Source organism: Nerophis lumbriciformis, linkage group LG07, assembly GCF_033978685.3.
Source record: "Nerophis lumbriciformis linkage group LG07, RoL_Nlum_v2.1, whole genome shotgun sequence".
In the NCBI taxonomy this organism is placed as follows: Eukaryota; Metazoa; Chordata; class Actinopteri; order Syngnathiformes; family Syngnathidae; genus Nerophis; species Nerophis lumbriciformis.
The window spans coordinates 36,188,037-36,200,432 of record NC_084554.2 but is presented as its reverse complement, the minus strand read 5'-3'; the positions used below and the strand labels follow the sequence as shown (position 1 = coordinate 36,200,432).

The window sequence follows — 12,396 nt, the reverse complement described above, 5'->3', positions numbered from 1 at the left end:
TAATTTGAAATCAATTATTTCAAATATGTTTATTTTAATGTATAATTCTATGGCTGGATGTAATAAGGAGTCACGAAAAAATAAAAATAAAAATACGATTCATTTTGATGTTTTTAGCAAAATATAGTAAAAATGTATTACTTTTTTTTTTTTTTATTAATAAATATATTTATTTTTAGGTAAAATAAACATAATAATACAATTTAACTCTAGTCTGGATGATTTAGTTCTTGTCCCCCTGTTGTCCTCCCGTCAAGAAAAAAGGCGTCCTCAATCAGGTCCGCATGGAGCTGGAGGGGGCGTGGCTTCCAGCTCCGGCTGAAAATCGGGAGATTTTCAGGAGAATTTTTGTCCCGGGAGGTTTTCGGGAGAGGCGCTGAATTTCGGGAGTCTCCCGGAAAATTCGGGAGGGTTGGCGAGTATGGGCCAAAGTTAAAGTAGGAGGAAATGCGGTTGGTTATTAATTATTTAATGTCTCTGTGCAGCCCGGTAGCAAATGCGTCACGGACCGGTGGTTGGGGACCACTGGTATCCATCCATCCATCCATTTTCTACCGCTTATTCCCTTCGGGGTCGCGGGGGGCGCTGGAGCCTATCTCAGGTACAATCGGGCGGAAGGCGTAGAACACCCTGGACAAGTCGCCACCTCATCGCAGGGCCGACACAGATAGACAGACAACATTCACACACTAGGGCCAATTTAGTGTTGCCAATCAACCTATCCCCAGGTGCATGTTTTCGGAGGTGGGAGGAAGCCGGAGTACCCGGAGGGAACCCACGCAGTCACGGGGAGGACATGCAAACTCCACACAGAAAGATCCCGAGGCCGGGATTGAACTCACGACTACTCAGGACCTTCGTATTGTGAGGCAGACGCACTAACCCCTCTTCCACCGTGCTGCCCGACCACTGGTATATGTCACATAAAACAGGAAACAAGATGGCTTATTTTTCCCTACAACGAATAGCGCTCTGGCTCCATTAGGTTGTATTCGACTTATTTTTGTACTAGATTTGTGGCCCGTACATTTTGGACGTTCGACGACACCAATCGCCACGGCCCCTCATAGATCTGCTGCTGTCACCGGCAGACGTGGACAGTGACTAACGACACACACACACGCTCCGTCACACACTTATCTGCCAACGGCTGACATCAAATGGAAACGTCTCTCATCCTCTGTGCCTGGGAGCCCAGTTGAAATACTAGCATGGTGGGGGGAGAAAGATGGTGGCTGATAGGACTGCAGCCATGTTTGGGAAAATCATTTCTGCAAATTGCAAATGTATTTCATTGTATGCTTGCATGATACTAGTCTATATTGTTGGTAAAGGTTGTTTTGTGGCAGTGGGCCCGTTCCAAGTCCAAGAGGTCACAAGAGCCTCCCTATTAGTCATGTAGGCTCCACTACGCTCACATGCAGTACACAATTCCCTCTACCGTCGTGGAAAGATGGATGGCATGTTCCTAAACTACAGGTGCTGCTCTACTTGGGAGTATTTCCCATTTCTGCCCACACTCCTCTCCCTGGTGGTGATTAAACAAAGAGTAGGTACAGCTGTGTATTAGTGCATTCCTTTAAAGGCGTGCAATCCATCAGACTAATTGAGGACTTTCGAGGAGGTGAAGCTCGCCATGCAGTTCCCACAGTAATCGCTAGAGGGCGCACCTCTCGCTCTTTCTATCCGGACGGTAATGTGTGCTTTTATGCGCAAGCTACGCCACCTTGCGGTAATGGCGCAGTACACCACCAGCTAAGTTGATCAATTAAGAATGTGCACGTGAGGCGGTTACGTTAACCCAGGGGTCAGCAACCCAAAATGTTGAAAGAGCCATATTGGACCAAAAATAAAAAATAAAAATCTGTCTGGAGCCGCAAAAAATGTAAAGTCTTATATAAGTATTATAATGAAGAAAACACATGATGTAAGTGTCCATATTAGTTATATTAGCCTACTATCAAAACGACTTTAATAATGTTATATAAGTGTTATAATGAAGACAACACATGATGTAAGTGTCTATATTAGCTATAATAGCCTACTATCAAAATCACTTTAAAAGTCTTATATAAGTGTTATAATGAAGACAACACATGATGTGCCTATATTAGCTATATTAGCCTACTATCAAAATTACTTTAAGTCTTATTATACAAGTGTTATAATGAAGACAACACATGATGTAAGTGTCTATATTAGCTATAATAGCCGACTATCAAAATGTTTTAAAAGTCTTATATAAGTGTTATAATGAAGACAACACATGATGTAAGTGTTTATATTAGCTATATTAGCCTCCTATCAAAATGACTTTAAAAGTCTTATATACGGTAAGTGTTATAATGAAGACAACACATGATGTAAGTGTCTATATTAGCTATATTAGCCTACTATCAAAATGACTTTAAAAGTCTTATATAAGTGTTATAATGAAGACAACACATGATGTGTATATATTAGCTATATTAGCCTACTATCAAAATGACTTTAAAAATATTATATAAGTGTTATAATGAAGACAACACATGATGTAAGTGTCTATACTAGCTATAATAGTCTACTATCAAAATGACTATGTGTTGCAGGCGGACGCAAATCTTCGTTGACAGAAATGTTGAAATGCAATATTTATTATACATATTGGAAAACATTACTAAAATGGAGGCTTTTCAGATGGTGAGATAACTCCTGGAAATTACTGGCTTAGAATGGCCAAAGGTATAGGTGTGTGTGTCCAAGTTGAAGGAAACGGAAACTGCAAATAAAATGACCTCAACTATAACTAAGATACGAGGCATAATGATGCATTGTGTCCATACAGCTAGCCTAAATAGCACGTTAGCATCGATTAGCTTGCAGTCATGCACTGACCAAATATGTCTGATTAGCACTCCACACAAGTCAATAACATAAGCTCACCTTTGTGCACTCACACACAGTATAAAACATTTGGTGGACAAAATGAGACAAAGGCGGAGTGGCATAAAACACGTGTTTCTGTGGCAGCATCAAGGAAAGTTGCACATGTAAACAAAACTACAGTGCGTTTAGAGACTTCCGAAATTAGTAGGACAAAATGGCGCTCGCCAAATCTTCCCATCAGTGAAGCATGTTTAACGCAAACACTGATTTCTAACAATTAAGAAGGTTTGTATCATGTTTGTCCTCCTACAGAAACCATATTAAAACAAAAAACTTTTTTTTTCCCTCATCGGCGTGGCGCAGTGGAAGAATGGCCGTGCGCGACCTGAGGGTCCCTGGTTCAATCCCCACCTAGTACCAACCTCGTCATGTCCGTTGTGTCCTGAACAAGACACTTCACCCTTGCTCCTGATGGGTGCTGGTTAGCGCCTTGCATGGCAGCTCCCTCCATCAGTGTGTGAATGGGTAAATGTGGAAGTAGTGTCAAAGCGCTTTGAGTACCTTGAAGGTAGAAAAGCGCTATACAAGTACAACCCATTTATCATTTATTTATCTTTTTCCATTTTCATACATTCTTGAAAAAGCTCCAGGGAGCCACTAGGGCTGCGATAAATGGGCCGCTTGTAGCTCGAGAGCCGCGCGTTGCAGACCCCCGCCTTAACCATTTTGAAAAGTGCAAAAAAACTCAAATGGGGATGCAGTGCAATTTTACAACAAGCACAATATTCAACACCATTTAAAGAGCACAAATCACATTGTTTGGCCAGCATATATTTGATCACGTTATGCGATTTATATTTAATCAACAATTTTTACCACAAGACGCCATCTTATTTTTGCACAGATTTGTGTTTATCTTTTTGCAACAGGCCTAATAAAAAAGGTTGTATCAAAAATTCTGCCTTTCATATTTAAGTGAATAATGATAAATTATGTCAGTATTTAAATCATGTTCCGACCTCTTATATTGAATTAGTTAAATAACAAATCTAACAACATAATAAAATAAAACATCACATTATTTAGTTGGGTTTGAGAATAAGATAAATAGTAAAGATAATAAGGCTCACTTTTAAATGAGGCTTAGCATGTATAAGGGGGTCCAAACCTTTCCCTGTGAAAAATCTAAGAATGCAGGGAGCCATATAATAATAAAATACACATTTAGTGTTATGATTATCTTTTTCTCTTTGTATTGTGTCAGTTTTCCCAATTTTGCAGATATTTTTTGACATGTATTTTGTTTCTAAAATCATTAAGTTCAGTCTTTTTTTTTTACTTGGGGCCAGTTTTCTCAATGTTTCCAATGTGGTCCAATTCCAATGTGCCACAGACTAATAAAAAACACGTCACACAAATGGCCGTACTTTGGACACCACTGTACTGTAAGTCTATTATTGTGGATGTGGTATTGGTCATGTAACAGTGTATGTCAAACATTTTAGTCATGAGACAAAAATCTAAACATTTTGCAACAGGATATGACCATTTTCTTTTTACTGTTTCTCCTTTTTTGAAGAGAGACGTGACAGGCAGTTCCTAGTTCACGAGGGATACGACTCATAGTGGCAGTATGTTACTCTTGCATGACTATAATTACATCAGTGCCAGAAAAGAGCATAAAGTGCTGGACACTTACAAATGAGACTGTCAGGGTCTTCGGGGGTTGTTTTGTCAACTTCCTGTCGTGAGAAGTAACGGCAGCACACAGTGTAAGTTCTCACGGTCTCTCACCTGTATGCCACAGGTAGCTGCACCAGTCTGCGGCCTACCACAGGAGCACATGAGGTTCTTTCAAGGTCTCGTGCTGCAAACTTTTCTTCATCATGGTACACACTTGCACGCTTTTCTTGCACCGCACACACGACACTGGCAAACAAACCCACCAGGCCCATGTGACACTGATTTTTGGGAGGGTTGACAGGTATGCACCAGAGTCCCACCACCAGCCAAACGCCACCAACACTCTTACCTGGTAATTACGCACCTTATGCGAGACTCTGCCTTGATGAGAGACAGCAGAAAGTTGGTTAAAATATTTCTTTTAATGCTGTTGGTGTCTAAAAATATCAAATTAAAGTATTTTACTGTGGTTGGAAAATGACGTCAAAAAGGCATGATACAGTATTTACACTCATTTACATTATATACAAGCTTTGCAACTTCAGGTTGTCATTTGCAGTTCCCCTGAAAGTGCATGCATCTTAACGGCAAAGTACTGGTATCAGCTCTTGAGAACCAACATCCTCTGCAGTGGACATTTGTTTTTGAATATGGTTACACATATCTGGAAAAAAACATTTTATAAAAGGTGAAACTCAAAAAATAGAATAGAATATTGTGCAGAAGTCCATTCATGTCAGCAATTCGACTTCAAATGTGAAACTCATATGTGATATAAACTTTTTACATGTAGAGTAAGATATGTCAAGGCTTTATTTCTTATAATTTTGATGATCATAGCTTAGTTTTTGAAAACACCACATTTTCTAAGATTTTCAATTTGAGGTTTTCATAAGATATAAGCCATAATCATCAAAATGATATCAAAAGAAGGCTTAAAGTATCTTAAGTTGCATGTTATGAGCCTATGTCATATATTAGTTTCACCTTGCCTATCTAAATCAGGGGTTCTTAACCTGGATTCGATCGAACCCTAGGGGTTCGGTGAGTCGGGCTCAGGGGTTCGGCGGAGGTCAAGACACACCCGACTCATCGTGTAAATAAAAACTTCTCCCTATCTGCGTATTACGGATACGGCAATTTGTTACTTAGAATATGTTCCCCTAGTGTCCAAAAAACTCTAAAGTAAGTCTTTGTTACTTAGAATATGTTCCCCATAATAAAGTGTTACCAAAAACATATAACTTTGTCTTGAATTTGAAAAAAAACTACATTTTATTTTTCACTAAAGAAGGGTTCGGTGAATGCGCATATGAAACTGGTGGGGTTCGGTACCTCCAACAAGGTTAAGAACCACTGATCTAAATGCTAGCATAAACTAACCTTTGCACGGTATTACATTTTTTTTAGTTTGACCTGTGTAACACAAATCTCCAATGAAGATGTCTCTGGGGAGGTGTGGATCGTTCACTCTAGTCTACATCAGGGGTGTCAAACGTACGGCCCGCGGGATGAGTTTGCTAAGTATAAAAATGAGCCGGAATTTTTGAATGAAAGAAACTGCTGTTCTAAATGTGTCCACTAGATGTTGCAATAGCAATTATTTGTATCTTTGTAGATTATGCTACACATGTAAAAAAAAAAAAAAAAAAAAAAAAAAAAAAAAAGCACATGATGTTGGTGCATCAGCTGAGGAAAATGAGCAAACTACATAAATAACATCCTGTAATTTGATTTTGATATTATTTTTTTATCTTGATAGATTAAAAATTAACACCAATGAGTTGACTGATGAACATTATCATATAATTTATTCAGAAAGTATAAATAACGACAAATAAAGATAGAATACTATTAACCGCAACATGTAAGAATAAAAAAAACTTCAACAACATTATGATTTGTACATATTCAGAATGTGCTTGTTCTATTTTTAAACAAAGAAAAAAATCTGAAGTTGTCTTTATTTTTAAGTTATCGTGCCGTAATTTTACCAGTCCGACCCAATTGGGAGTAGATTTTTCTCCATGTGGCCCCGATCTAAAATTAGTTTGACACCCCTGCTCTTTATGATCGATACCAACCTTTTGACAACAGGGACCTATAAGGAAAGCGCAGGTGTGGTATCAGTGTCAGTCATGACCGACGGGCGTTTAGGAACCGCTTGGACTTTGCCGAGTCCCCGTTTCCTCAGTCCACCAGCGCACATCTTGACCATCCTCATGAGATCCTGCCTGAAGCGCACACCGACAAAGACGTACAAGAAAGGGTTCAAGCAGGCGTGGGTGTACGCCAGGCTCTTTGCGATCTGACCGGCCACGTCGAAGCGCTTCACGACGCTGCACTCCGTGATGGTGGTGTTGGCGGCCTGCGAGGCCTCCATCATCAGCAGGCTGTTGTGCGGCAGTTGGGAGACGACAAACACAAAGACCACGATGAAGATGACGCGCAGGGCTTTGTGCTTTTCAAAGTTCCTGGCCTGCAGGAGCGTGCGAATGATGACGGAGTAGCAGAAGATCATGACAAGGAGAGGGACGAAGAAGCCCATGCAGATCTGCAGGGACAGCACTAAGATCTTTGTGCGGTTGTTTATGTTGTTCCAGTAAAGCAGAACACAGAAGGACGACCCGCTTAAGTCCGTCTTTACCTGGGCGAAGAGAAACTCAGGCAAGGCAAAGAGAGTGGAGACCAACCACACGACCACGCAGGCCAGTTTACTGTAGAAGAGACGCTTTTTCTTCCAGTTCTGAGCCTTTGTGACCTGCACGATGGCGATGTAGCGGTCCACGCTGATGCACATGAGCAGGAACATGCTGCTGAAGAAGTTGATCCTGTAGACGGCGGACACCACTTTGCAGAGACTGACGCCAAAGTCCCATCCTTTGGTGGCATCCGTCGCCCAGAAGGGCAGCGTGCACAGGAAGAGGAGGTCAGCCACGGCGAGGTTGAGCAGATAGACGTCGGTCATGGTTTTGAGGCGGTTGCGCACCGTGGTGTAGATCCAGACCACCATGAGGTTTCCCAGGGCACCCAGCACAAAGATAGTCCAGAAAAGGGGGGGTTCATACCACCCGCGAAACTGTCGGACCCAACTTCTGTCACACATGCCGGTGATCTCAGTAGGGTCTGTGTCATAGTAGTCAGGGTAATAATCCTGCAAAACAAACAAAAGAGGCATTTAGACGGGCAATGAGTTGTCACTCGCCAGAGCCGAGGTTCCCAGTGGTTGGGAAACAATGCACTATAGGGTTGTGCTTTTGGAACAGTTTGCACCTCCTTTGGACACAGAAAGGTAGTTATCAAATCATCAAAACTGGAGGACGCCCGGTGGGATACGTTGTGGTTGTCTCCAACTCTCTGTTACCTTTCTGTATATAGGACCTGTATGTCTATTTCTCACATATTTTCATTTCCTGTCTGGCATGTTCTTATTGTTTTTCCGTCCTTGCAAGCCATCTGCTGCTACAGTTTGAAAAGACACAGGCTCCTTGCAGAGCTACGGTTAACGCGACATCAAACACTCACGCACACACACGTTAACCATAGCGACTTGAGTGACTGCGTCTTGTCAGGCAGGTGTTGTGTTTATCTGGAGAAACCACACGGCTGCATGCACAACTTCCTGCTGCTATCCAAGGTGTGGGCGGACGGGCGCTAAACGATCCACAGGGTGGGTGGGGATGGTCGTGGTCTCTGGTTAGGGGCCCGTACGTTTAGATGGGGCCAGAGATAGAGAGTATAGTAGAAAGAAACTGTTTGTTGTTTACTATTGCCACAGCCTGAGTAAACCAAACACGTAAGGAAAAAAAGGTACCTTGTTCTAACTTTCGGGTACAATTAAGGAGTGTCACCTTTCAGTTACTTCAGAGACCAGTAACTATAACCTTGTCGGGTACAAATTGGGTATTTTGCTGTATATGTCTATTCATAGAACTGTAAATAGTAATATGTTTTGTGTTTTTTACATTGCAGTTCAACCAATCAGATCAATGATTCCGCCCGCCGGCTCTTTGTGAGTGTGACAGATTAATTTAGCTTTTGCAGAAATACCATAAAATTAAATAAAAAACATATTACTGTGTATATGACAAGGTTATTTATATCAGTTTTGAAATAAAAATCAGGGATTAAATAATTACATTTAATAGTTTTATTTATATCATATTTTATAATATTACAATAATAAATTAATGGACAAGTGTATACACATTGTTTAATATAGTTTCCTGAAATATCTATTTGATTTTATATTTACAGAATTTATGATTTCACATCATTTTGGCACATAAACAATCATATAAAGTTGTAATGACCTTCTTTCACAGTAAACAGTTGTAATGACATTAAATAGGGCCACCATCAGCTGTGTGAAGTCCCATTTAAGTACATTTGTGAATCTATTAAGATTGATCTTTTTCTATTATCTTTGTTGTATTAAGAATATAGTAGCTGTTTTTCTGTTTTTGCATGATTTCCTCCAACAAATGTGAACTTATATTCTTAAAAAAATAATACTCACAGTGACAAAGTCATCAGTTGTTTCAGTCATGGTTGTTGAATGAATGAGATGCTCCATGTTGCCTACAAGGAGAGAAAAAAGTTGCTGTTACAAGAAAATAAACCTTAATGCATGATTTTTTTTTAAATAAATAATGTGCCATTGTCGTATTGTTGTGCTAAGAGAGATAAGAGACTTACCCTGTGGGGGGAGGTACAAGCTCTGATGTGATGCACTGCTCTTCTTCCTTTGTGCGAATGAGCGCGACTCATCCTCTCAGCTCTTTTGGTTCCTCGCCCAACCACGAAATCACGTGCTGATCATTCCAACTCTGTGTCAACCGACAGCGAGATCAAGACACGACCCCTCATGCTGCATCTTGCCCAAATTCTCAACAAAACATGATCCGTGGACCCTGTCATGCCACTGAATCACATGGCTATCAAGACTGGTCCCAAAACAATCCCCCAAACAGATGCTTAAGTTTCATTTAAAAAAAAAAGAAACCTTTGTGTACACAGGTGGAGCACTCATCGACTGACACGTGAAACCCAAAACCTTCAGGTGTGATTAAAGCTACTTCTTAACAGCTGTTTAAAATGTCTTTGAATGTGACATGGATGTGTAATTTAACGCCTCCTTCACTGTCAGTCGTATGATCAATGATGGACGGCTGGGATACACCTGCGCTGGCGCTTTCATTGTCATCAAACTGTATTTCACGGGTTAAGCTCTTAGGCCATGTCCACACGAACACAGATACTTAATAAACGCATACTTATCTCTGCGTTTAGGCCTCTTGTCCACACGCAGACGCATACTTTTTGTCTTTAAAAACGCAGACTTTTATTTTACAGTGTGGTGGACGGTATATCAGGCAGTTACTTCGAGCGGTCGATGTGTTTAATGGGTAACATACACTGACCGAACCCAATACACACACCTGCTCAGTATGATGGGATCCAATTCGTCATAATAACACACTTTTGACTGGAATTGTTAGAGAGACATTGATTTAAGAATATTGTGTGGTTTTATTAGCTGCTGCTTATGTTCTCATCCTTACGTCCAAATAGGTTAAGCAGTATGGTGCAGTGCCGTTTCTAACCAGAATTTGTCAACTTCAGACACATAGACATGCATAGTATATATATCAGGGGTTCTTAACGTTTTTGACTTGGGGGCTCAACTTTTCCACCCACTCAAATATCACCAATTAGTAATGTTACTGTTGATTTTAATCACATTCAAAAAGTATGCCTAACCTACTTATACTGTAGTTTAACAGGATAAATCTTGTTAAATGACATAAAACCATGTGTTAATCACAAAGGTTATAATCAAAGCTTAGGTCAGGCTGATTTAAAAACTACTAAATACTAATTAAATATACTTCAAAAGTAGGGACTCATAAAAACTGATGACATTTTTTTTTTTTTTTTTTTTACATACAATTACCATTACAGTGCTAAAATAAATATATTCAAACCAAATTAATAATAATTATATGTATGATTATTAAATAAACTGTCAATAAAATCAAAGTGCAAATGAAAATACAGTTTCACCACTTCAGTCATAATTTTTGCACTTAAACATATTTATGATCTTAGTTACAGACTTCTTTGAAATGGTTTGAAATTGTCATTACTGCCACAAGTGATGGAATAGTGTATTGCACTTGTGTACCACTACAGTCCATACCTCGTTGACAAACACATGTTTGTCAACGAATGTGTTGTGCCAGCTGAACGGCAAGAGAACTTTCGAATGTCTAGGTCAGCTGTGATTCTACTTAGTGAAAAACTTTGTCCATTTGTCGAAGGGGAGACGACGACTATGCGGGCTCCCGTGGACGAGGGAAGACTACGAAAAACAGCGAATACATTTGGTCTGACAAAGCAGACTACCGGTATTACTAGTTATTGTCCGCGATGTATGTCGAGCGATTACTCAACGTCTAGTTTTGTACTCCATAACTATTGTGAAGGGGGGGTCTTAAACGATGGCATTGTGTGTGTGTGTGTGTGTGTGTGTGTGTGTGTGTGTGTGTGTGTGTGTGTGTGTGTGTGTGTGTGTGGACAAGGATACGGTTGGGTGGGATTTACCCTGGATAACCTTAGTGTAGTATAGAAGGGGCCTAAGAAAGACTCGTAAAGATCACAGGTGTCAAACTCAAGGCCCAAGGGCCAGATCTGGCCCGCCACATAAACCTGCAAAAGTTTGTAAATAATGTGCGTCAACAAAGTATTTCATCCTTCCTGCTAAATGTATTTGTTCTTTTGATTTTGACAGAAAATGTGTGTGTACGAAAGGCATATATTTCAAACTGGAATATTATCTGATCCTGCAACAAACATTATATAAACCTATATTTTTAAAAATGTTTTTTGTTAAAATAAAAATTCCATCCTTAAATATCTGCTTGTCACCCTGACTTATGATTCTAAAGTAAGTTTCTACATAATTTTTTTTATAAATATCAAACACGTCGGCAATTGTGTAATACTATTGAGGCGTGAGGCGGTTATACAATAATATTACGACTGTTAAAGTTGACGCACCAACTCATGCAATTAATCACAAAACATTATCGCATTAATCGCAAGACCTCCAGCGACTGTCCTGGAATAGATATGGAAACAATAAAACAAGTTATTGAAGACATTTCAGAACCTCTAATATATATCAGCAATCTATCATGGCAAATTCCCAGATAAAATGAAAAAAGCAAAAGTCTGTATAAGACTGGAGACAAACACCAATTTACAAATTACAGACCTGTTTTTTTACTGCTACAATTATCTAAAATCATTGAAAAATGATTCAACAACAGACCAATTCATGAATAGAAATTAAACACTCACAGAGAATGAATATGGATTCAAAGCTAACATTTCAACATCGATGGCATTAATGAAGATAACGGAAGAAATTAACAATACAAAAGATGATAAACAGTGTGCAGCAGAAATATTTATGGATTTAACAAAAGCATTTAACCCAATTCATCATAATATTTTAATCCACAAACTAGAAAACTATGGCATCAGAGGATTGGTCTTGAACTGGATAAAGAGCTACTTAACCAACAGAAAGCAATTTGTAAACTTAGATGAACATGCATCAACAGAGCTAAATATATCTTGTGACGTTCCCCAGGGATCAATACTGGGACCAAAAATGTTTAATCTGTATATAAACGATATTTGTAAAGTGAAAAGACTGAAAGTTAGTAATATTTGCAGACGACACATCTGCGTTCTGTTCAGGAGAAAACACACGGAAGCTAATACAAAAAATAACAGAAGAAATGAACAAATTAAAAAGATAGTTTGACAAAAAGAGAC

General features: G+C 39.5%; 1 protein-coding gene across 2 annotated transcripts; it reads right to left on the bottom strand.

Annotated features, from left to right (window-relative positions):
• Positions 1-4,951: 4,951 nt before the first annotated feature.
• Positions 4,952-10,510, bottom strand: LOC133609579 (C-C chemokine receptor type 9-like). Of its 2 annotated transcripts, XM_061965301.2 has the most exons (3): positions 9,247-10,510; positions 9,068-9,129; positions 4,952-7,702 (listed from the first exon to the last, which is right to left on the bottom strand). In XM_061965301.2, the coding sequence occupies exons 2-3, from the start codon at positions 9,122-9,124 to the stop codon at positions 6,650-6,652; spliced, it is 1,110 nt and encodes a 369-aa protein (XP_061821285.1). In that variant the 5' UTR covers positions 9,125-9,129; positions 9,247-10,510; the 3' UTR covers positions 4,952-6,649. The 2 variants fall into 2 exon arrangements, with proteins under 2 accessions (XP_061821285.1, XP_061821284.1); XM_061965300.2 differs by having other exon boundaries at positions 9,068-10,507.
• Between the last annotated feature and the right edge of the window lie 1,886 nt (positions 10,511-12,396).

Excerpts from the sequence above, each read along its gene's own strand:
- LOC133609579 (XM_061965301.2), bottom strand. The coding sequence starts at position 9,124 with ATGGAGCATCTCATTCATTCAACAACCATGACTGAAACAACTGATGAC. Across the intron at positions 7,703-9,067 it reads CAACTGATGACTTTGTCACT|GATTATTACCCTGACTACTA; the intron begins GTGAGTATTATT and ends TTTGTTTTGCAG.